The sequence below is a fragment of the Scophthalmus maximus genome, chromosome 21 (assembly GCF_022379125.1).
Source record: "Scophthalmus maximus strain ysfricsl-2021 chromosome 21, ASM2237912v1, whole genome shotgun sequence".
NCBI lineage: Eukaryota > Metazoa > Chordata > Actinopteri > Pleuronectiformes > Scophthalmidae > Scophthalmus > Scophthalmus maximus.
The window spans coordinates 126,077-147,610 of NC_061535.1; the positions used below are offsets into that span (position 1 = coordinate 126,077).

The window sequence follows — 21,534 nt, forward strand, 5'->3', positions numbered from 1 at the left end:
GTGCTGAAGAGGAACCTGGGGTTGTTTTTATTTTCCTCTATTAGTGAAGAAAAATAATTGGTTCTGGCATTTCGGAGGGCTTTCTTATATGTAATTAAACTATTTTTCCAGTCTAGGTGAGAATCATCTAGACTATTGGAACGCCACTTCCTTTCTAACCTACGTGACGTCTGTTTTAAAGCGCGTGTCTGTGCATTAAACCATGGAGCTATCCTCCCCTTTTTGACTGTCTTCTTTTTCAGAGGGGCGACAGTGTCAAGTGTGGAACGTAGTGAGGCTGCTGCACTATCAACATCATCATCAATTTGTATGGGAGTAAAGTTTTGATAACGATCCTGCACTGTATCGACACATGGCAGTAGAGTAAATAACGAAGGAACTGTTTCTTTGAATTTACTAACAGAGTTTTCTGATAGACACCTGCTGTAATAGAACTTTTCTCCAAATTCAGTAAAGTTAATAATGGAGAATTCAAATGTAACTAAGTAGTGATCGGACAGAGGGTTTTGAGGAAATACTATTAGATTGTCAATGTCTATGCCATAGGTCAGAGCGAGGTCGAGGGTGTGATTAAAACAGTGAGTGGGTTTGTTTACATGTTGAGTAAAACCGATTGAGTCTATGAGCGAATTAAAGGCAGAACTAAGACTGTCGTTGGCAACATCAACATGAATGTTGAAGTCACCCCCTATAATAACTTTATCTGTGCTAAGCACCAACTCAGATAAAAAGTCTGAAAATTCAGATAAAAATTCAGAGTAAGGGCCTGGTGGTCGATAAACAACGACTACAATAACTGGTTTTTGACATTTCCAGCTAGGGTGAAGGAGGCTAAGAGTTAGGCTTTCAAATGAGTTAAAACTATGGTTAAGTCGAGCGTTAAGCAATAAGTCTGCTTGGTAGATTGCTGCTACTCCTCCTCCTCGGCCTGTGGTCCGAGGAATATGAGTATTATTATAAGAGGGAGGTGTTGATTCATTTAAACTAACATATTCTTCTGGCTGTAGCCAGGTTTCAGTCATACAGAATAAATCAATGTGGTGATCAGTTATCAAATCATTCACTAACAAAGATTTAGATGGGAGTGACCTAATATTAAATAATCCACATTTTATTGTTCTATTGTTAGGTTCATTTATAGGTTTTGTGTTGATCTTTATAAGATTTGTGTGGATTACACCTCTTTTATTTAGCTTTGGTTTAGATAGTTGAAGTGGTTGTGGGGCAGAAACAGTTTCTATGGGGTATTGTATGGGGGGCTGCTGTAATAGAAGCGCAGAGTAGCGTGTAAGACTGCAACTCTTCCCTACTGGTCCCAACTCTGAAATGTCATGGGTTTGACTGTCTAGGTAACCGAGTCAGGTTCCTACAAATGAGAGCTGCACCATCCAAGGTTGGATGAATGCCGTCTCTCCGCATCAGACCAGGAATTCTCCAAAAGGTGCTGCAGTTATCTATGAAGCCAACATTGTTATCTGGACAACACCTCGACAACCATTGGTTTAGTGATGATGTACGGCTATACATGTCATCACTGTTCAAGTTGGGCAGGGGTCCCCCGAAATCTACAGAGTCTAACATTGCTTTTGCATAAGTACACACTGGATCAATGTTCATCTTTGTGACCTCCGATTGGCGTAATCGGGTGTTGTTACTGCCGACGTGAATAATCATTTGACCATATCTACGTTTATTCTTAGCCAGCAGTTTTAAGTGGGATTCAACATCTCCTGCTCTGGCCCCTGGGATACAGACTGTGGTCGCTGCTTTTGCTAACTTCACGTTCCTCAGAACAGAGTCGCCAATGATCAGAGTTGTTTCCTTCAGTTTAGGACTATGCCTCTGTTTGCGGACAGTCACCCAGCCGCCCTGTCCTCCCGGCTGCTCGGGAGCTGCTGGGGGAGCTGAAGAACCTACACTGGACCGGCTCGCACCTACTAGCGGGGACTGGCTAGCAGTATCAGGTAACGACTTATTCTCCATGGTGCAGAGCCGCGCTTTTAACAGACTGAGCCTTGCCTCCATCCTGGCAAACAAACTGCACTTACTACAAGTATCATTATCGCTAAAGGAGGCAGAGGAGTTACTAAACATGGAGCACACAGAGCAAAAGACAGCAGGAGAGGAAGAAGCCATTGTTAGCTGCTAAAGCTAACTAGCTAAGCTACGGTGCGGAGCGCAGATAAGAGCGTGTCAACCGTTGTGAGTCAGCGAGCAAGTCGCTAAAAGAGGAAGAGAGCTGTGAGTGTTCAGACTAAACAAGGGAGAGTGGAGCGGATAGTTGTCCCAATAGTTAGAAGAAACCGCAGTGTTAAAGAGAGACGAGAAGGAGTGGTGGATAAACACAGTTCACTGAAGGGACAACAACCGGAAGTGACACCATACGTTACCGTGAGAGTTGAACTAGCCATGTTCCAAGGATTATATGTAGTTATAGACACCAAATGTATATTGTCTTACTGTAAAAATCTTGAAATCATTTCTGTAATTGACTACCTGTGTTACCTACATGCATTGACAGGCAAACATTTCAAGGAACTTTTGACACTTTAAAGGATAACTTGAGAAATATTGAATATTGTATGTTTGATTGTTGTTGACAAATCAAATGCAAAGACCAAAAGTTTGTCTCTGAATAGTAATAGATAATAGATAATATCAGATTAATGACTTTACATTTGTAGGTCTCATTTATTTTTGACGCAAAATTATGCTGTTTATTTAGTTTTAAAACTTGTGCAAGTACAAACCACAGGCGCGTGTATAATACAGGAGAGCAGATCAACACCACGAGCGTAAAACACACTTAGAAGGGAGCATTTCTACTCTGCCGGGTAGATACATTAGGAGTAGGTGTGTAATGATACATGTATTCATATTGAACCGCTCAGTACGGGGCTTTCGGTTCGGCACACGTTTCAAATCCAAAGATTCATTGTAATCCTAAATACATCTTAAATTGTGTGAAATACAATGTTCTCAGAGCCACTGCGCCAAACAAGCAGCCCACACTACATTACACGCAGCGTCAGCGCGCCATCTGCTCCTACCGGCTCCTCCCCCCAATCATAACAGACCTCATTACTGACTCTGGTAACTATCAGATCTGGCAGAATGTTTATGAAGCATTTACCAGGGACATACAGTACTTGAGAGATATTGGTGTGGCTGTCGTTGAATATGTTGGAGAGGTGGAGTGTAACATTAACCCTGCAGACTTTTGTCTGAACTTTAAGCAACATGTGTCATAGTTTTCAATAGTATGCTATATATTCCCAGAATGTGGTTCTGGCAGAAAATCCTGATACTGATGTCTAGGGTTAAATACTGTACTTATGAAAATGTGGATTCAAGAAAGGCAGCTGTGAAACCATTGCTGATGCTGTCAGCCTTCTCTATGGCACCAGACTGCCATCAAGTGGCAAAACAAATTGATGGATGAATTTCAAGTACCAGTACAAGGCTAATACAATTAGGCTGCACTAGCTTGATTTGGTCTCACATTTTTTGTGATCATTGATGAAGTTTTAGCCTTTGACTGTGACATTTGTTGCAAATGCCATACAGGTAATTGAAATGACGAGCAAATCAAAAGAGGAAACAACCACATACCCTGTTCATGGTGAACTGAGTGCTTTGGTAAAATACAATTCTGCAGGGCTTGCCTTGCATTTGCAGTCAGTGCCCATACACATTTGAATATTGGTCTGGCTACGCCAAGCTAACTCATCACACATCCTGTTTGCTTATGAGGATGGATGCAGCATATTAAAACTGTTTTTGTCCTTTTCAAACCCACTGATTTGAAGAAAGGGCTGATGATCACACTTTCACTCTTTCATCACTCATTTCAGTTTTGAATGGAGTTTGTAAGTCATGTTTGCCATTGAATTCATAAGAGTGCTGCTGGAAGTTTTTTGTAGTTACTTCAGTTTTACTCATGAATAGGGTTGTCATGGTTCTCCCCCCTTGAACTCTGTCTGCAGTTGAAATCTTGTTTTTCAGTGTACTATTATTCATGTTTTAATTCTTCTTTTGGATTTTGATTCATTCAGTTAACATTCCTTGTGTACCTCTGTTAAGTTACATTTGTTATCCCTTGTGTTTCTTGTATTTATTTTTTTATTTCCTGTTTTACTTTGTAGCTCCTTTCCTCTTGTTGTGTCACTTCCTTTTCCTGTCTTATTTCTGTTTTTACTTTTTCATGTGTCTCCTGCCCCTGAGATTGTCTGCAACTGTTCCTAATGTGTTCCACCTGTGTTAAATTTGCCAGGCCCACCTTGCATGTATTGAGTCTCTGTGCTCCCAGTCCTCTGTGGCAGTTTGTCCTGTTTGATCCCTGTTTGCTACCTGTGATGTTTGCTGTTTCGTTCCGTCTGTGATTATTCCTCTAGTCTGTTCCTGTGTTTGTGATTATTCTCATGCTTGTTCCCAGTGTATTTGGTTTTTGATCATGCATTTCGTTTGCCTACCTGAAAGACTGTAAGTCTGTTTCGTTAATTAAAAATAGTTTTCTTTTGCACTCTGCATTTGGGTCCTGCTCCTTGATACCTTCACAAGGGCAGCACCTAGAAATAATTCTGCCAGTTATTTAAGATTAATCCATTACCAATTCAGTTTTTAAAAAAACAGAAGAAGGTTTGCGCTGAGCCAAGTCAAAAACCCACAAACATTCTTTTTACTATCTGATAACATAAACAGGGAAATGTGGAAGTAGGTAATGTTTAATCAGTTTCAGCTCTCTTCATAAACTACTTTGGCTTTCCCATGAACAACACACAACACATAATAAATGGTGTATTGGACAAGTATACCTTCATTTTTGTTTTAATCATGAAATGGATTTATTTAAGTAGCTTTTTCTCATGCCTAAAATGCTCTGTGTTTTTTTTTCCTTCAGATATTTGCTGCTTCTGGATTGATTGAGGTCTCATGGGTAAACATGGAGACCTCAGAGGGAGAATAGTCGCTCTCTGTATCATTTGCATGGGCATGGTGGATTCCTATTATTGTGTACATGCTTCATTAAGTAGGTAACCTCAACTGTAGCTTTCAAGGTAGTTTCAGGTAGAGATATGATGAACCTAAATTAAACGGGCAGTGTTTTAGAGTTCATGTTCCCATGCGGTATTATTCATTGCACCAGCAGCAGCTGAGTGATGATTACTTCTCAAATTGGGACATGCTCTTACACATTACCTGATAGATAGGATTCCTCTCTCACTGTAAGGTGTACGGCTCTACGTTCCCTAATGATTCCTTTCCATCATGATACAGGTCAGCCTGTAAAATAATGGCACTTAACCAAGATGCTTCAATGTTGATGAAAGACAATGCCAGGTTCATGTTGGGCTGAGTGTCTGTCAGAGCCATGCGGGGAGATATACAGATACTAAAACTATTGCTGATGAGCACAGAGCTTTTCAACCGGATACACACAACAAAATGATCTGTAGACCATACTTAAAACTGTAGCATGGTGTGAGGATGGGGAAAAATTAAGAGATGCTTCCAACCACAAAATAAAGGTTTCAGTGGTTTTATGTGGGTGTGCAAACAATATTTTTGTTAAATGAGATAAACCCTCCTTTTTGTCCGTGCCTTTTTTCTCACACATGTATATATAATATTCCCCTCTCACTTCCACTGTGGTGAGAGTTTGAGGGATGAAGGCACTAGTTTAGCTGTTCCTAGAACTGCTCTAATTTAATCCCACCATCTCCTTGACTGGTTGCTTAGTCTGGAACCAAATAGATCTGGTATCTGATATGTGTATCACATGTTGATGGCTTGGGTCCTATTCCACCACCGAGCCCCTATTGGCATTGGCCGGCTCGGTGTCTCCATACTGCTCAGTAGTGTTCCTCCCAATCTCATGTGGACCTTTGTCAATCCAGGCAACCTCCAAGCCCATATGGCTGAAATTATATTTCTCTTACTGTTATTCCAAACAATCGTGGGGTCTAAGCCTGGGGACCCATACTGAAGGACACTACCACTGCGCCATTCCAGCCCTTATAACTAACTATATATTAAAATAAAACAAGTTCTGACAGATTGAAATGCAATAAATGATTTTTACATTGCTGTAAAAGCTAATTTAGACATTCATTTCACTCTAGGCCCAATGAGTCAATTTTACTAACATAAAAAACAATTGCTAAAAATAGTCAGATACCACAATTATTGATAAATGTAGTTACCTCTCTTACATTACCTTCTTAATCAAACCTTATGGATCAGAAAGTCTAATATAATACACGCAATAGTAATACTAGATAGTTTATTTCCATTAGCCCAGATCCACTTATTGTCATTTTGACAAACTACAGCTTTTAAATTTTGTAATTTAAAAAAAATATATACACGTTCAGGTTTTTGCAACCTGAAACTCCATGGCCTTGGCTTATTTTCCTGTGAAAATCATGTGTAGTAAAAAAAAAAAAATTGTACACATGCTACAATGCCCGCACACATGTTTGTCCTTCATACATGTGTGGGTGGCTGTGGCTCAGGACGTAGAGACGCTCGACCACCAAACCAAAGGTTAACGGTTTGATCCCAGCTTTCCCCAGTCCTCATACCATTGTGGGCAAGACACTTAACCCTAACTTGCCTCTGACGGCTCGGCTATGAATATGTATGAATGTGGCAGAAAAATGCGCAGTAAATACCAGCGCTGTATGTGCTAATTTGACTTTCCTGTGAAGTGCTTTGAGTGGTCTATATGACTAGAAAAGCGCTGTATAATACAGTCCATTCACCATTTACCATACACTGTTCGGGTCAATTTGACCCACGTACACACTGAGACACACAAAGGCTAAATCCCACTGTCCCCCTAAGCCCTAAGCCCTGAACCCTCACAGACTTAAGTGAACCTGGTAAGTGATTGAGTGGGCGAGTCTGCAAGGGCCTGAAAAGGTATAGATTGGAATGGGACAGCACCTTAACTTCACCATGCAAAACCTTGCATGCTGACTATGTGCGTTTAGGACCTAAAATATTTTCCATGTTTGACTTTCTTCTGGGCCGTCTGAAATATAATACATGGTTTTTGGCTAGATATTCACAAGTGAATGAGACAAAACATCTCATAATTTCCAGCTTCTCCTTGTAGAGATTCCAAAACATTTGGTTTGATATTGAAAAAAAAAAATGAAGAACTCTTTTGTGATTAATGTCTAGCAACATTTTTCATCCACAAGAATAGATTCCAAAAATCTTCCCCTTTAAGCATGTTTAATACATTTCAATTCAAATTTGTTACTCAATAACCTCTTTGCTGTTCCATTTGGTAAATACTTTATAATTTTTATTATTTTTCTAAATGAACGATGCCATATTTGTTCTGTACATATTTACATGTTTCAATAAAAAGTAAAAAAATAAAAAATAAAACTTGAGGAAGCGACTGGATTTGAACATGTTCCAGGGCTCAAAAAGTGTGCGAGCAAGCCCTCGATTTGATAGTGGGACAGCCCTAAGCCCACACGGACTCAACGGGAACGCGCCTTAAAGTGTGTGAGTCCGTGAATGTGGACATTGAGATTGGGCCAAACACACTCACTCCCCCCCCCCCCCCCCCATATTTTGAAAATGAGCTTGACTCAGAGCATGCACCAGAAGGAGCCCCACAGCGCACATATATGTCCAAGAATGGTCAGATTGAATGGTCTTTATCACGAATGGGAGACCCCCCACCTGAGTGCAGTGGGGAAGGGTGAGAGTGCTGGGATGGGAGGAAGAGGGACACAATCAGGGCAGCTCTGGAAAGACTGAACTGTGCCAGTGGCTTCCCGCTGCACCCCTGGCAGCATTGTGCTGCTGATCTGCTCCCTGTATGACACACACACACATGCTCTCTCTCTCTCTCTCTCAGTGTGTGACATGAAAGCACAGTGTCTCTTCAGCAACCAGTAGCTGTCTCAGCCTCTACCCTAACCACTCACACAGAGAGAGAGAGTTTGTATGTAAGTATGAAGGTTAATGCCGAACAAATGAGCAGTGAAATAAATGAGAAATAGAGAAGAAGCAGTTCAATCTGAGAAAAAAAAAGGGGAGGCACAAGTTGCGAAGAAAGCCAGAGTGTGTATCAAGCTTTTAAAGCAGACTGAACCTTGGCTAAAATGAGAGAGAGGAGGTGGGAACCACAGAGGCAACGTCCTCCATTAGGAAGCAAGGGACAGCGGTCAATAAAGGACACTCAGAGCTCCACCTCTTCCCTGTGCTGAGAAGGAACTTGGTTGAGATGATGAGTGTGTCTAAATCCACCAGCAGCTGAACCAGAGTGCCAGCCTGCAACTGTATGTCTCTAACACAGAATAGCAGCACTGCAGAGGATTTGGCAGCCCAGAGGATCAGCTGGAGCCATTGCAGATTTTGGGTTGGGGTAAACAGCAAGTTTAGGCATTCACCTTGCTGTCAGCATGTGGACACTGCTGCAGTAGTCTGGGGATGGCTAAAAGATGATGAGGAGAGGATATGAGAATCAGACTTTTTGAATCCTGAGAGTTCCGGAGTCTGGGCTGGTTCGACGGAATTAGGGGGCTGGTAGGGAAACGCCAGCGTCCATTAAGGGTCTCCTGTGTCCTCTTCCTCAACTCTGCGTCTTCTGGTGGCCCGCACCCCTGTGGGCCAAGTGTGCAGCCATGGACAAAGGCTGAGCGGATGCTCCTGCCTAACAGGGAGTCTGTGAGACGGCTGTCCTCACGTCCCCGCCCTGGTCCCCTTCATGCCGTGCTGTGGGCTGGGCCATCGCCGGAGAGCACAACTTCCATATGTGAGTTTGTTCATTTATAACAGGGGCCAGAGGACAGAGAGTGTTTTCAGAGAGAGATTACGAGAAGCCGATGTGGCCAACAGTTCCCAGCATGTGTTGACTAATGTGCTTTATGATGATTGTTTCATGATAGGTTTTACTGCATGGATAATTCAGCGAGGATTTCAGCAGGTGCCTGAACAACTTTGCTGAAAATACTAATTTTGCTTCAAAGATACTAGATTCAATGGTCAGTGGACGTCTGCCAGCTTCCTCCCTCAGTAGTAATTACTGTTCCCTGCTAAATCTCTTTCCCGAACCGGTCCTGAATGCTCACAGTTCTCTGCAGAGCTCTCTCCTTGCCAAGCATGCAGACATGATGAATCTTTTATTTCATATTTATTCCAGGGCTTGGACAAAGGGCTGTGGTTGTAATGTTTTGGAATATTGTGGGTTCATGCTGCAGTCACACACTCTGTTGACACATTGACTTTATTGGGCTTTGCTGTCTTATTTCATGTCGCCTTTTTGTGCTAGCATCTGTCAGAAGCTGTTTACAATTTGAATAAGCGACTCTATTCAGAGCTCAAAGAAATGCAGTGAGCGGAAAATGTAGTTTGTAATCTGCAAACAGGTATGACCATGTGTGCATTTAGTCCCCATATTTTCCTTTACATTCCCACTTCTGTCATTCAGCTGGTTGGCTTCTATAGACTCTCTTGTAAAAAAAAGTTTGATGGAACACAAGTTTTCTGTTAGATTCTCACATACACTGTTCTTCAGCAGAACAATGCAAAAATTAAGGGTGTATTGTTCCCCCTTCATCCACATATGAACCTAACCCCATTCTGCATGCACCCCATTCTGTGGGAGGAAGCCGGAGAACCTGGAGAGAACATGCAAACTCCACACAGAAAGGCCCTGGTTGAACCGGGATTCCAACCCAGCCTCTTGCTGTGAGGCGAAAGTGCTAACCACCGTGCAGCCCCTGGAAGCGTTGTTGCAGTACAGAAACTTCTCTCTGTGTAAGTGTGAGGGCATCATTGGGGGATAGTTATTTAAGTTAAATCCTGACAACTTTCTCACCTTGGTACTCCTGGTCAATCCCAATGTCGGAGAGAAGTCCTGTTGTGCAGTTCGACCCTCTGAACCTTTGTGCCAGTGCTGATGACCACTCTGTAAAGACATCATGACTAAATCTTATTCGTCAGATTTGAGTAAATTAGGATTGCCTGAAAGCTCAAATAAACAACTGCTGGGAGACCTGTGATAGTGAGGGCTGCAAGTCATATAACAGTTGTGTGCTCCAAATTCAGTGGAGGTTTTTGCCTCAGTTCAGTGTCTCTGAACTGAGGCAAAAACTTTATCCCAGATATAATGGAAAAGGAAAATTTAAAGTAGTCCTTTGCAGTGTAGTTTGGTTACACAATCTGGTTTTGTGAGACACACGCTCAGCAGGCTGGTTCAACACTGACTGGAAAACTGAGTAAGCTTTAATTTAACTGATGAGTGGATCAGTGTAGAGCCAGCTGTTGATACCCCAGACCAGACCATCCAAGCCCCATGTGTTAGGTGTTTGCATGAAACGAAACCAGTGTGATGGAGTATCATCCGCAAAATGTGTTTGTGTTTAATGACTGTGCAACAAACTAAGTATATTGATATTAATATGAGTACAAACAGAGCTTTTGGCTCACTTTTGGCCCACTGACCTTGAGAAGACCCCAGCTGCCATGACACGCCACTCTTTCTATGACTCTCCTCTCACATGTTTCCAATATGGAGAACCAAACCGCTGTTTTACGTCTGAAATGGGGTGGAACACAATTCTGCAGATGGAATGTGGAGAAAGGAGACCCAGCCAGATGGGACTCCGTCTGAAAGACTAAGGAGCCAGTCCCAGACAATCCTCACAGAAACTCAGGTAATTGAAGACAGCAGGCCCTACTCCCTTACCCCTTCGTTTTTCTAGGCTGTCCTACTTTCCAGGTTGAAAGAGCAGCAGCAAGGACACAGATCATAGTGAGATCAGAGTCAGTTAACTAACAAATCAGATAGGCAATGGAATAAACTGAAATTGTATTTTATCTTTATTTTAGTTATCTTATGGAGGACACAAAATGCAGTACTATGCACGTTGTATAATCAGTAGTATTTTGCAGATTTTAAATATGTGCATTCATTAAACATTGCTTTATACTTTTGGCTCTATTAAATACCGGACAACGAAGGTATTTCGAGTTAAATTAGCAAGCTAACATAATCACAAAGACAATGCTTGTGTTCAGACTGTATCCTACTAAGTTTAGTGTGTTAGAATGTTAACATTTGCTAATTTGCTCCAAAGGCTAAGCAATGTCATTAGCTTATCCTTAGCTAATGTCATTAGTTTTGGAGGTCATAAATGAGAAATTAAAACACTGTCTTGATGGAAGTGCAAGATGAAAAAAGTTACTGCAATTCCTGCAAAGGGGACTGTATTGTCTGTATTAAATTGCACGTCAATCCAACTGTTATTAAGACTTCTCAGCCAACCACAAACCAACACTAGGACTCATCTTTTTGGGTCTATGAATGTCTGTGATATTTTGTGTGGTGCTTAAGTTATCACATAAAGAATGAGAAATATCGAAGCATTACACTGAAGACTGTAATCTTCCTAGAAAATACTGAGCATTGTTTACTAGTGGTGAGCTAATCTCCCATGACAAAAGTGTGACCTAGAATTCCCAGTTTTCCAGGCTGTGGGATGCACGCCCAGAGAGGAGTATCTGGCCAGCACAGAGAAGAATGGAGTAGGGTTTCCTTGGCAGTATGAATGCATTCTTTCACATTTCCACTGAGTATCGAAATGTCCGGAAACAGAGCAGCTAATTGGCCACAGAGGCCATTAGAAATGTCTCCGATCTGTGTGGATTTTTAGTGCTTTCACATAATCTATCACCTCACCATGGGACTGGAAAGTGTGACATATCTGAGGAGGGCTATATCAAGTATAGCCCCACTCCAGCCTGGAAACACTGATGTCAGTGACAGTGTGTGCACTGGCCGTGGTTCAGTTGCTGTGGCAATCTGAGTTTAAAAATCTTATTGGTGTGGAAATAGTGACATCATGGGGAGAGAGCAGCAGCTCACCCCCTATAAAATATAGTATTATGTGGAAGGTGACAGATTAGGGTAATTAATTATTTCACATTGCGATAAATCACTATATCATAATTGATTAGCCTTTTTTTTGATAAAAAACATACCACATAATTGCAAAGCACACCTCTCCTTGTATCCCCTGTTATTTGCCCTCTTATTTATTTCTATACTATCAACATTAAAGGAAAAAATTCGAGGAGGGAAAAAGTTGTAGTAAAAAAGCCATAATGTCTTGGCATGGTTTAGGCTTTATCAGCTTCTTTACTTAATGTAACATGTTGACAGTATTGTATCTTTTTTACGGGTTACCGCTTTCAAGAAAATCCATAAAATGAGATTATAATAATAACAATAATAATGATAATAATAATAACAATAATAATAATAATAATAATAATAATAATAATAATAAATGAATCATATATTTTTGGATTTAAATACTTGTACTCCAAGTAAGCCTATTCCTCTAAGTCTTTCCAAAACATGAGTCAATGATTCCCAATTGTAAACTAAATGACATGCAGATGCTGTACAGAAGATGACAATGCCTTTAGAACCATATGATGAAGTTCTTTGCTCCTCTGATGAATGCTAATTTGTTTTCAATTCAATTAAATTCAATTTTAATTGTATAGCGCCAAATCACAATATACATTGTCTCAGGGCACTTTACATAGTGAGGTCAATATTGCAATATTACAGTTAAAACCTAACAAATCCCACAATGAGCAAGCACTTGTGGACTGTGGAGAGAAAAAACTTCCTTTTAACAGGAAGAAATCTCTGACAGAACCGGACTCAGTTGTGGGTGATCATCTGTCTCGACCGGTTGGGGTGAGGAGAAATGGAGAAGAAGTTATGTTTTTGTTTTTGTGAGGCTTGACATTATTGGTACAATCTCTTAATTCACATGTTGCCATTGTTATGTTTCTACAATGCATTGCTTTAGAAAGAAATACTAGTATATCTGGAGTGTCTTTTGCTGTTGGTGGAGCTTTCGCATTCATTTATCTGCCACATAAGTTTTAGTTTAAAGTTCAGTACCAAAACTCCTCATGCACACTTCTTATCCTCCTTATCATCTTCATTCACTGTCTCGCATTTAACTCATGGTGACTGCACTTGGTGTCACTTCATTCCAGTTAAAACGTACAGAAGGTCCAAAATCTGCAGAAAAAAGGACAGTCATGCTGTCTTCAGGGAGATGAAGGAGCTGTGTGCTCAGCTTATGTCCATTAAATGGGCACCTTTAGACTTCCAGGGCACCCAGGCTAAACTGAGCATCACTTAAAACAGGAGCAGATGTTCTTTAAGGCCAATTAACAGCGGAGATATGCAAAAAACCTTGTGCATCAGAGGGGGGCTGCCGGCCCATATGGACACTGGAGAGAATTAATAAGAGCAACAGATGTTAAAAATGGATCAGGAGCTGTGTAAAGTCACACACACACACACACACACACACACACACACACACACACACACACTCACACACACACACAATGTTTTTCTTAAATGGATTGTATTTATATAGTACTTTTCTAGTCATATAGATCAATCAACTGTTGCCGTAGAGAGTAGATTTGATGAAGAATGAGAGAAGGAAACCTCATCTTCACTGAACGTCTTCTCACTCTCCGTCAGGTTATTCATCTCTTAACAAAGTGGTGACATGACAACAGCTATACCAGCGAGGCATACCCCAGAGAGAGAGATGGAAAGAGGGAGGGAAGAGTGTGGAGGATAGGAAGTGAGCAGACACTTATCAGGAAAGAGGGGAGGGTAATGAGTGAAGGAGACATACAGTAGATGAAGAAAAGGTGTAATAAAGTTTTTTTTTATATGTGTAGGTGTCAGGGACCATGCCGTCAATTTAGAGCTCCGTCCTCTCCTCCAGAGACTCAGCATTTTCATCCTAATACTTCTATAAGCTCACCCTCGGGAGCTGTCCACAAAGATCTGCTCCGCGATTTTGCACGTGATGCGGCTCAGCAGGGCGGGGTTAAACCTGCTGGGATGTTTCATATTCATACTCAGCGTGAATACATAATCAGTCCATCAGGTCAGTGTGTGCTGTCAAGGGGACTCAGAGTTTGCTGGATAACTTTTGCGTGATCCTGATGTTTTGCAACGTGAAGGAGCCTGAAAAAACCCTGAAAACTCTCATCGTTCTTTCAACTGTGTGGAGCGGTGACCTGATCCTCCTGACAGATGCTGGATTCAGTCAAGGCAGCCAATTTGGGCTTGCAGGTTTGCAGGGCAGATGATGACCTATGGCTGAGCCCCCTGTCATCACCCCTGATCCCTATCAGACCGGCCTACGCAACAGGCTGTGTGGCTGAAATGTGCTGAGGAGAGGGCTGCTCTCGCCACATAACCAGCCTGCTCTTGTTGCCATGATTAAACAACCGAAGAATAAAAATGTCTCATGGGTAAGTGAGGTGTGTTAGTGGACTGTGTGTTTTTCCTCTTGCCTTGAACCACTCACTGCGGCATGTGTGTTTTTTACTTTAATTTCTATGCTCTCTTCAAAACAACAAGAAATGCCATGAAACATTTTTGCATAAGTATTGATAAGACTTATAGGTTTTAGACATTACATAGAGACTATTACAATATAATTTTGTTGGTTTTTGATGCTCCTGTGCCCAGTTGTTATTCCAAAGAGAGGCTTAAAGGTTTAGGTATTATGTAACTACAAGCTACTACATGGCCACTTTATAAAATCTGGTCTGCCAACTCTGCCCCTGTTACATGAACATGACTAATGCAAACATTTAAATTATAAAGGAAGGCATACACTTTATAATATAAATCATAACAACAGTTAGTAAACAGTATTTTCTGTCATGTTGTCGCAGATTTTTCTTTTGTTTAATGTTTGTGCGTTTGATATCTGATTCTTTGCCAGTGCAGATTGATCAGGGAGGATTATTGTGAGAGTAGCTTTACAAGGATGAAATCAACTACTTGGGGAAAGGTGGGGGTAGGGCAGGGAGGAGAGGAGAGGATGTGACAGATTTATGGTTTACTCCCAAATACACTCGTTGTTTCTTTCTGTGTAGTTAAAGCATTTTTTCCAGCTGATTCTACAGTGGCATGATCACCTGCCCCTCCGCTCAGCCTCCTGGTAATGTAATTTATGAAATCTCATGGTGGAGTTACTGTATGTCAGGTGACACAGTCATGGTGTAATGAATTTGGGGCTAAATGCTCCTCCATACACACCATACGTTGTGGTCTCCTAAACAAGCTTTCATGTTTTACACTGATAGCCTTAAAGACAGTACATTGTATGTGTACACGTGTGCATAAATAGCACTGTACTTATGTGTTGTCCTTCGAAGGGAAACGCTGCTCCACTTTACCTCAACTCACCCATATTGCGCATATGTAATGGTGCTGCTCTCTGCCGCCCAGCTCTCTGTAGTAACAATGAACCTGCACAGACAGAGCTATAAAGTTGAGTAGCTCAAAGTACCTCGGTGGTTAATGGCATAGTGCTGCTTCTCAGTCTTCCCTAACACTCTAGAAACAGCAGAACAAGTCTTACTGTAACAGACAGTTGTTATTTTTATATAATCTCATTTCAATTTAATTTTACTCTATTAATAATACTTTATTAAGTTTTCTTAGATAATAATGAAGATTATATATATTGAAATGAAAAAATATACTATAATGAGAGTGAGACGAAAACAAGAGAATTCATTTTTAAATTTTCATTCAATTACTGTCAGTGAAAGGAGACAAACATTGAGGACCCAAACATATTATTCTAAACATGTTGCAATAATAATAATCTACATACCAACACCCTAGATTTATTCAACTTTGTTTATATGTCTTTTTTTTGTCTTTGTTTTTTTACTACAACTACTAAGATGGAGGCAGCTATATGTGTGCAGCATTTGAGTCCAAGACAAATTTCCCCACGGGAACAATAAAGTGTATCGTAATGTATCATATTGTGTGGTATATTCAGAAATAATGTGACTGAAGTCTTGATTACTAGTCAACCAAAGAATCTAAACAGGGAAATAAATGCTAAATAGTTTTGGTTTTAAATGCTTGTAACATCTAATATTCGCATTTCATCACAAATATACAGTATTCCGGCAATTGGGTAGTTAGTTGCGCTTGGCAGTAGTGTTTGTGATGTGTGAACTTTTAAAAGATAATGTGAAGCAACATGAGTCTACACAAAGTGTTTGAATGGGTTTAACTGGACATTATTAGATTTGGTCCTGTAATATGCAAACTTTTGCCTGAAGAGGAAAGACCACTTGGTTATTACAATAAAATGTTTTAGGAAAGAGCAGGTTAATAAAATGTAAAGGCAACCTGCCCATGATAGGATGAGTCTGTGTGCAAAGTTGACCTGAGGGTGACGGTAGAGAAAGGATCAGGTCCCACATGGAAAGGGATTTATCCTTTAATAAAAAAAATGTAAAAAATAATATGATGATGCAAGTGCATATTTTGGCCTTACAAGGGGACAGTCAGAAGGTCATTCACACCTCAGGAGTCATTCTTAGGGAGCCTTAAGTTTAATAAAAACACCTTGTTCCCTCAATAGTTAGTCAAATACAATGTTAGACAATGCACTGATCCCAGGCATCTAAAGGTCTATCCAATAAGCCTAATGACTTTGAGGGTCACATTCATAATCGGGGGTGGACAGTGCCAGGGGGATTAGGACTCCAGATGGTGCTGTTACTGCCTGACTGTCTGTATTGCTACAGATGTACAACTGCAGCAGGTCATATGTTTTACTACAGCATTCAGCTCGGCCACTGCAGCCTAGCAACCTGGCAACCCAGCAGCACAGCAGCACATACACTTTTTGGTAACTCAAAAGCTTTCTACAATCACCAAAGCAAGTATCTGTTAACAGTCTTTAGGTTTAATTTTAAAGTATGTTTGTGTATGTGTGTTCCAGTCCTCCAATGTATAACGTCATAGTTGTTTGACCATGCAACAGATGTCACACTATCAAATTAAATCTTAATGCCTGAACAGTTGAAGAAAAACACATCAGAGCTAACCATGACACCACCACACAGCTTACACACTCGACAGAGTGTGTGTGTGTGTGTGTGTGTGTGTGTGTGTGTGTGTGTGTGTGTGTGTGTGCCTGCCTGCTCATGCCATGTCAGTGTGTGTGTGTGACCTGCCTGAGAGGGACTCTAACTGGCTTCACTCCACACTTGCTTTAAAAGAGCACTTGAGGATGACCACATCTCATTTCCTCTGCTGTAGATATCACCTCACCAGTGACACTGGTAGTGTTTAAGAGCAACTTGCCAGGCACCGCAGCAGTCAGTGTTATCCCTTTTTAACTCAGCCAGAGAGGTTGGCTTTTTTTATGCCAAGCGTCAGCTGCTTGCACACCTGGGTCATGGTACTCTGAACAAAAACCAGGGGATTTGCATAATTCATTACAGTCGCTGTGGAACGGATAGCTGACGGACATTGTGGGAGAACGAGCATGTCTAAGAAGCCAAAGGTAAAAAAGGGAAGAAAAAAAACCCACAACCTGTTCTTGTTTCTGTGAAAATCAGCAGTTTACTTCTCTTTCCAAAGCTTGTAATATTAGTTGTAGTAATGGCTTGTTTCCTGAAAGCTTTTGCCTTCCTGTTAAAGTGCTTTTTCTGTGGTTATGGATTTGCTCGCTGTGTGGTGGAGTTTTGTTTGTGTTGACGTCAGTATTTGCCAGCCTACTGTATTTAGGCCCATACCATCTGAATTGACCTTGTATAAGTAGAGCTTAGTTTTTAATCATGGATTGTTACAGTTGTGCCTGCTTTTTAGTCCCGTAGAAAGGCATTAATGCTCCCGAGGCTTTTCTGGAGATGAAAGGCAACCTGCAGGTTCATCTTTCTTTTTTTCCATGTGTAGTTACATCTAAACAGCTCTACAAAAAGACTGTCCCTGCAGCTAAATCCTATCTTAGAAAACTGCCTTTAGATCCTTCAGAGCAGGGTGATAGGTGTAGGGCAGTGCTTCTTTTTGACTTCTGATCTCTTAAAATTCTAAACTTTTTAATAATGTAATCTTGTGACTAGTTCCACAAAAGATAATTAGCATTAAAGAAGCATTAAATGTTCCCTGTGAAATATCATTTTTATCAAGTTTTCACACCGTGTTATACACCAAAACACATGTTTGTGTGTGTATGTGTGTGTGTGTGTGTGTGTGTGTGTGTGTGTGTGTGTCTATGAAGCCTGACAAGTGTGTTGGGTGCATTTCTCCCTCACAAAATTAAGTTTAGGAATAAATTAAAGTATCAAAAAACTATTATTTAATCAATCAAGAAGGAGACCAATTTTATAATAATTTTTAAGCAAAATGTTGCTGTTTATATCTGTTCTAAATCACTGTAAAATAATTATAGTAATGTTTTGGACTGTTGGTAAAACAAAACAAGGTATTTGAAGATGCCACTTTGGACTCCTTATACATGCACAACATGATGTACAAATTGCTAACTATTTTATAGCCTAAACGATACACTAAGAAAATATGAATAATGATAAATATTATTTGACATATTTTACATCCATGTTTACTGCCAATCAGTCCTCTTATTTGCTGATGCATTCCTACATCTATTAGTGCGTTATGGCCACTAATTGTCAACCAAGAAATGGTGAGAAGCATATTTATTGTCTCATGCATTCATATATGTCGATGTATGTCTGTGCATTATATAAACAAAATGGGGTCCCACTCATTAACACATTGCTCAATAGCACGACCCCTGTTCAAAAACTCCTAATGGATGCCTTTAATATGTCAGATTATTAATATAGTGTGTCACACAAACAACTGAAATGCTCTCATACACAATTGAAATGCTCTCACACACACAACTGAAATGCTCTCACTTACACAACTGAAACGCTCTCACACACAACTGAAACACACAACTGAAAGGCTCTCACATACACAACTCAAATGCTTTCACGTACACAACTGGAATGCTCTCACATTCACAACTGAAACGCTCTCATACACAACTGAAAAATTGTACACTAGCATAAACAAATTTAGTTATAAGGTCCTGATACACATGCTCATCTTAACACTATCCAGCATGTTTTAGCGAGGAAATTGCTTGTTGATTTTAATCTTGAGGGCTCTTGACCCAAAATATATCTAGGAGCCATTGGCTAAACCCAATGTATTTAGGAGCCGAATTTAATTTTCCGGAGCCAAAATAGTGTCTCCCTTACCATTTCTTTCCCCTCTGTTCTATCTGCCTTTGTCTGCCCTGCATCCCATAGTGTGCGCAATGTATTCTTTGCACAGTATGTGCCATGTCCAATATGCTTCAATCTTGTTACCATGAATCAGAGGGGAACCCTTAGGACTTCAGCCAAAGCCCAACATAAATCAAATTTGCTTCAGAAATGACATTATAAGTGACCTAAAACCTTGAAAATAGAGTTATACAATCAGATTTAGTTGTTGTCGCTCACTCATTGGTTAGGACTTAATGATTTGTACAGACGTCCGGAGCTTGTGTGTTCATTTAGTAGGTGATAGGTAAATCAGCCAATCATATTTTGCTATCGTGGTGGATGGGACAAATAGGCATCCCCCTACGCCTATCAGAAGGCCACTGACATCTAGACGGGTCAGTGAGTGCGAAGTGTGAGGGCCATCATAGTAATGACATTTAAGCTAAAGCATCTGGTGAATAATTTAGAAGTTCTATCTAACGCGTGTGTACTCACACCGTAACGCTGTGTCAGGTTTTACAATTTGGGGATTTTAGTGGAGTTTGAGGCAATGCGTTGCTGGCGATGATTGTGTGTGCGTATGTGCCTGTGTGTGTGTTTTAAAAAATACCCCAAAAACACTTTGAAGTCCCAGACCCCAGGGTTCGCTACTGCCAGACATACATAAATGTCCCAAAAAACACTAAAATGAGCACTCGAAGCCGTTTTTGCCTTTTTGATAAATGTATATGTGTTCTATTGGGTAATATCTTTATGGTTGAATGCACCCTTTGTAAGTCGCTTTGGACAAAAGCGTCTGCTAAATGAATGTATTGTAATATTTTTCGTTTACGTATTTCTTTTTATGGCCAACATTATCCAACTATGTGCCTTGTTTGCCCAGTTTCGTAATCATTTCCTTCTCAACCTCTGTCCTGATTTCATGCTGGTAACGTTACAGACCAACCGTAATGTATCTGAAACCGAAACCAAACCCATTCACGCAGGGCAGGTAAATGCAGGCGAAGTTTAGCCGGCAACGCAAACAAAACATATGGCCATTTCTATTTTAATTATTTATTTCTTAGTTTTGTATATTTGCATCTGGAAGGTCGCAAAATCAAAAAGTTAGTCGCATTGGTAACTGTTTAAGCCACCATCTGTAGCCCTGCCTTGGCTGGATTTCACAATTTTTAACGTGTAGAATGGCCTTCTGTCAGAGCAACGCTAGTCTTCCACTGGCTCTCCTCAGGATTGTGTCCTGTCCCCTTTGCTCTACATTCTTTACACCAATGACTGTAGAAGCCAGCATGGGTATAGGAACATCCTGAAACTTGCTGATGATACAGTTATCGTCAGCCTGCTCCATAGAGAGGAACCTGAACTGGGCGTCGCAAGGATTACTTTTTTTTCAGAAGTGCACAGCAGCGAGCAAGAGCAATACTAGTGTTAGCTCCTGGTGACCAGAGGACAACGGCGGAGCAGCACAAGGACACGCATGACCGGGTGGGGAGAGAGACCCACATGGAGGAGTCAATCCCCAGTGAGGCTGCACAGATCAGCGTGGGGGTGTACACGGCAAACAGAGGGACGATATAGGAGGCGTTGTTGGATCTGAGGGGGGAGAATTGCGCCCTGTGCAGCATTCAATCCTCAGAGGTCTGAAGCCCCACTGCTGCACAAACAGCTGTTCACCTGATTATACAGAGGTTAAGTTCGACTCAGTACACAGAATCCTGAACCAGAGAACAACACGCATTTGTCGTGATTGACAACGTCGCTAACATTGATGAGTCCCAGCTGCCGCTGCTCTGATCAGCTGCACTTGCTTGGACCCTAAACAACACACATGCCAAGTGTAAGGCTGATGAGATGAAAAGCTTCAAGATATGACAGACAGACACACAGACAGACAGGTCTCTTCAATTATTATCAAGATTAATAAGAAGATGTCTCCAGCAGTGGAGAGTAGCCTCTCTGCTTCCCCTATAAATAATATATATAAACACACGTGTGTATGTGTGTCTTAAAATTAATTACATTTATTTGAAGATCACAAAACATGTATGATAGTGGATATTGAATGAAAATCATAATTCAGACAGTTACGGTATTAAAAATATGAAGAAAACTCATCTGATATATTGCAAATCCTCAGGAAATAATCTGTTCATAATTTCACACAAATTGCTACTTTTACTCTAAATTCCTGCAGGTGTCAAGTAAACTATTTATGTTCATTGTACAATGAATTGCTCTATGCTGTTATTTTCAAGCAAAGAATCATATTTTCAAAAGAACCTACTTTTCCCCCTTCTTTGTAATGGTATGTGGGTGGGGGTCGTCAGTGTCCATACAACACATAGGTTGTAAGGATATTAGTGGTGGTGATCATCGTTC

The 21,534-nt window shown here is 40.8% G+C and overlaps 1 protein-coding gene across 3 annotated transcripts in view; it reads left to right on the forward strand.

The window, feature by feature from the left end:
* Nucleotides 1-8,255: 8,255 nt before the first annotated feature.
* cacnb2a (calcium channel, voltage-dependent, beta 2a) overlaps nucleotides 8,256-21,534 on the forward strand; it is an 85,341-nt gene continuing 72,062 nt past the window's right edge. For 2 of the 3 annotated variants that reach the window (XM_035618969.2, XM_035618978.2), the window contains exon 1: nucleotides 10,542-10,685. In XM_035618969.2, the coding sequence (XP_035474862.2) occupies nucleotides 10,602-10,685 (84 nt within the window). In that variant the 5' untranslated portion in view covers nucleotides 10,542-10,601. Of the gene's footprint in view, nucleotides 8,783-10,541; nucleotides 10,686-21,534 lie in introns of those variants that run through there. The other variant, XM_035618971.2, reaches the window with a different exon arrangement.